General features: G+C 30.6%; 1 protein-coding gene across 1 annotated transcript; it reads right to left on the reverse strand.

The window, feature by feature from the left end:
- Positions 1 to 1,585: 1,585 nt before the first annotated feature.
- Positions 1,586 to 2,254, reverse strand: LOC139902824 (uncharacterized). The gene has a single exon (XM_071885471.1). It carries the CDS (start codon positions 2,252 to 2,254, stop codon positions 1,586 to 1,588), a length of 669 nt encoding a protein of 222 aa, XP_071741572.1.
- Between the last annotated feature and the right edge of the window lie 606 nt (positions 2,255 to 2,860).

Here is a 2,860-nt window from a genome sequence, read left to right on the forward strand (position 1 = left end):
TATTATTATTATCATGACTTATAAAATTATCATTTTTAAAACTATCATTAGTATTATTATTAGAATTATCATTATTTTTATCATTATTATTTTAATTATTATTATTTTATTTATTATTATTATTATTATTATTATTAATTTTAGGAATATATAATTATTATTATTATTATTATTATTATTATTATTATTATTATTATTATTATTATTTTTTTTTTTTTATATTAATATTATTATTTATAACATTATTATCATTACCATCATTTTTACTATTACTAGTATCATTATTATTATTATAAGAACTACATTATTATTATTAACAATATTACTATTAATATTATTATTATTATTACAATAAAAATTAGTTATCTAAAAATATATTTAAGAAAAAGTATATTAATATTCTTATAATAAATATTAATTATTTATTAAAAAGCATTTAAAATAAATATACTAATTAAGTTATTAACAAAACATATAACTTATTAAGATAACATTTATATCACTAATAATATATAAATTTGTTCAATTACAATTATATGTGTTAATATATATATAACTTATATAGGTTCGTGAAGCCGAGGCCAACCCTGCATTTGTTCAGTTCCGTCGTATGCATATTTTTACAATAAAATATTGTATCGTGAGTTTCATTTGCTCCCTTTTTAAATGCTTTTGCAATATATATTTTTGGGACTGAGAATACATGCGCTGCTTTTATAAATGTTTTACAAAATAGACACAAGTACTTGAAACTACATTCTATGGTTGGATTATTATACCGGATATCACCCCTTTTAGCTTCGTAGCCTAAGAATTGGTGTTTATTATAATTGCCACCAATTGACGCGAATCCTAAAGATAGATCTATTGGGCCCAACAAGCCTCATCCGGGTTACGGATGCTTTAGTACTTCGATTTTATCATATCCGATGAGAGTCCCGGAATGATGGGGATATTCTAGATGCATTTTGTTAATGTCGGTTACCAGGTGTTCATCATATGAATGGATTTTATAGCAGTGAGCAGACCTGCACTTTGAAATGAAAATGAAATCTTGTGGTCTATTGAAATTATTGAAATAATTGTTTATGATAAACCAATGAACTCACCAACCTTTTGGTTGACACTTTTAAGCATGTTTATTCTCAGTTATGAAAGAAATCTTCTACTGTGCATTTGCTCATTTTAAAGATATTACTTGGAGTCGTTCATCGCAATGGGACCAGATGTTATTGCATTCGTCCATATGGATTTGGACGGGTTATGACACTTGATACCTTGCAAATGTTGCTTGTTTTGGATCAATAGGATTTCTGAACAACTTAACTACTGTGGACCATTCTGAGTAAATTCCATCTGCCAAATAATAACCCTTATTAAATGTACACTCGTTAACCGTAAATGTACACGGTGGAGCTTCGCCGGCTAATAAGTCCCTAAATAAATCAGATTGATTTAGTACATTGATATCATTATTTGATCCCGCATTACCATAAAAAGCGTGCCAAAACCATCCATCATATGACGCTACTGCTTCAAGCATAATTGACGAGTAACCATGGTCACCTCCTGTATAATGACCCTTCTAACGTGCCGGACAATTTCTCCATCTCCAATGCATACAATCGGTGCTTCCTAACATCCCCGGTAACCCATGTATTTGAGCATGTTTAGCGGTCAAATGTTGCACATCTTGTGCAGTTGATTTTCTCAAATATTCGGTTGCGTACAAGTGAAAAATCCATTTGCAAAATTTGTTTAAATAATCATATGAGGTTTGTTCACCCATATGCAAATACTCATAAAAAAGATAGGCCGACGCAACATACGCTAGTTGACGTATGACAGATGTTACTTTATGAACAATATTAAAACCAAGTAATCCACAAGCATCACGTCTTTGATGAAAATAAGTAAAATACTCGGGAATCGGAGTTTGAGAAAAATTCAATATACCCTGACATATATGAAGAAACAAAGGTTTGCGCATTCGATAACGTCTAAGAAAATAATCTTCTGGAAACGTACAAGTGTCGGAAAAATAATCATTCCATAAAGCTTTTGCGCGGCCTTCACGATCTCTATATAAATATCTTCTAGGTGCTCTTAGTACGGGTTCAACTTCTTCATTATCGCTTAACTCATCCAAATGATCAAGTCTTTCGAGTTCTTTAAGTGCTCGATTACTGGTGGTATTCATGATCGTTAATACCAAATTTATATCGGGATTTGAATTTGGGTTATTTGGATTCATTTTAATTTAGAAAATGATTGATAATTTGAGATGATATTTGATATTGAGTATGAAATGTATGTGTTTGAGATGTATAAATTTGATATTGAGTATGAAACGTATATGAAATGCATGTGTTTGAGATGTATAAAATGAGATATATGTGTGTATATATAGAGAGTAAAAAAGAAAAGAAAAATATTAATTCTGCAACGGCCAAAAAATTTGACTGTTGCATCACTAACAGCTCAATTCATCCGTTCAGCTTTATGATTAGAAAAAACAAAAACCAGAATGATGAGGTGGGCGAGGAGCTGGGCGGCCACCTGGGTGGCATGCTGCCATCGGCGCCCAGGTGGGCGGCGGTCTGGGCAGCTGTGTGGACGGAAACGATGGAAGCACTCTTAGAATCCGTTAAAAGTGAAGACAAGTTTGACGACTACAATCTGTAAGAGCTCTGCTAAAAATAAAAAAGATAATATATGTTAATATGTAACGTTTATAATTCTGGCTATTTCTTATAAATCACCCAAAATCACCTGTGATTATATATAGTGTTTCTTAGAATCCATTAACAAGTGAAGAAAAGTTTGACGATAATAACTTGTAACAACTTTGATAAAAATA

This window comes from Rutidosis leptorrhynchoides, chromosome 1 (genome assembly GCF_046630445.1).
Source record: "Rutidosis leptorrhynchoides isolate AG116_Rl617_1_P2 chromosome 1, CSIRO_AGI_Rlap_v1, whole genome shotgun sequence".
Taxonomy (NCBI): Eukaryota; Viridiplantae; Streptophyta; class Magnoliopsida; order Asterales; family Asteraceae; genus Rutidosis; species Rutidosis leptorrhynchoides.

Coding starts and splice junctions, on each gene's coding strand:
- LOC139902824 (XM_071885471.1), bottom strand. CDS start 2,254: ATGAATCCAAATAACCCAAATTCAAATCCCGATATAAATTTGGTATTA.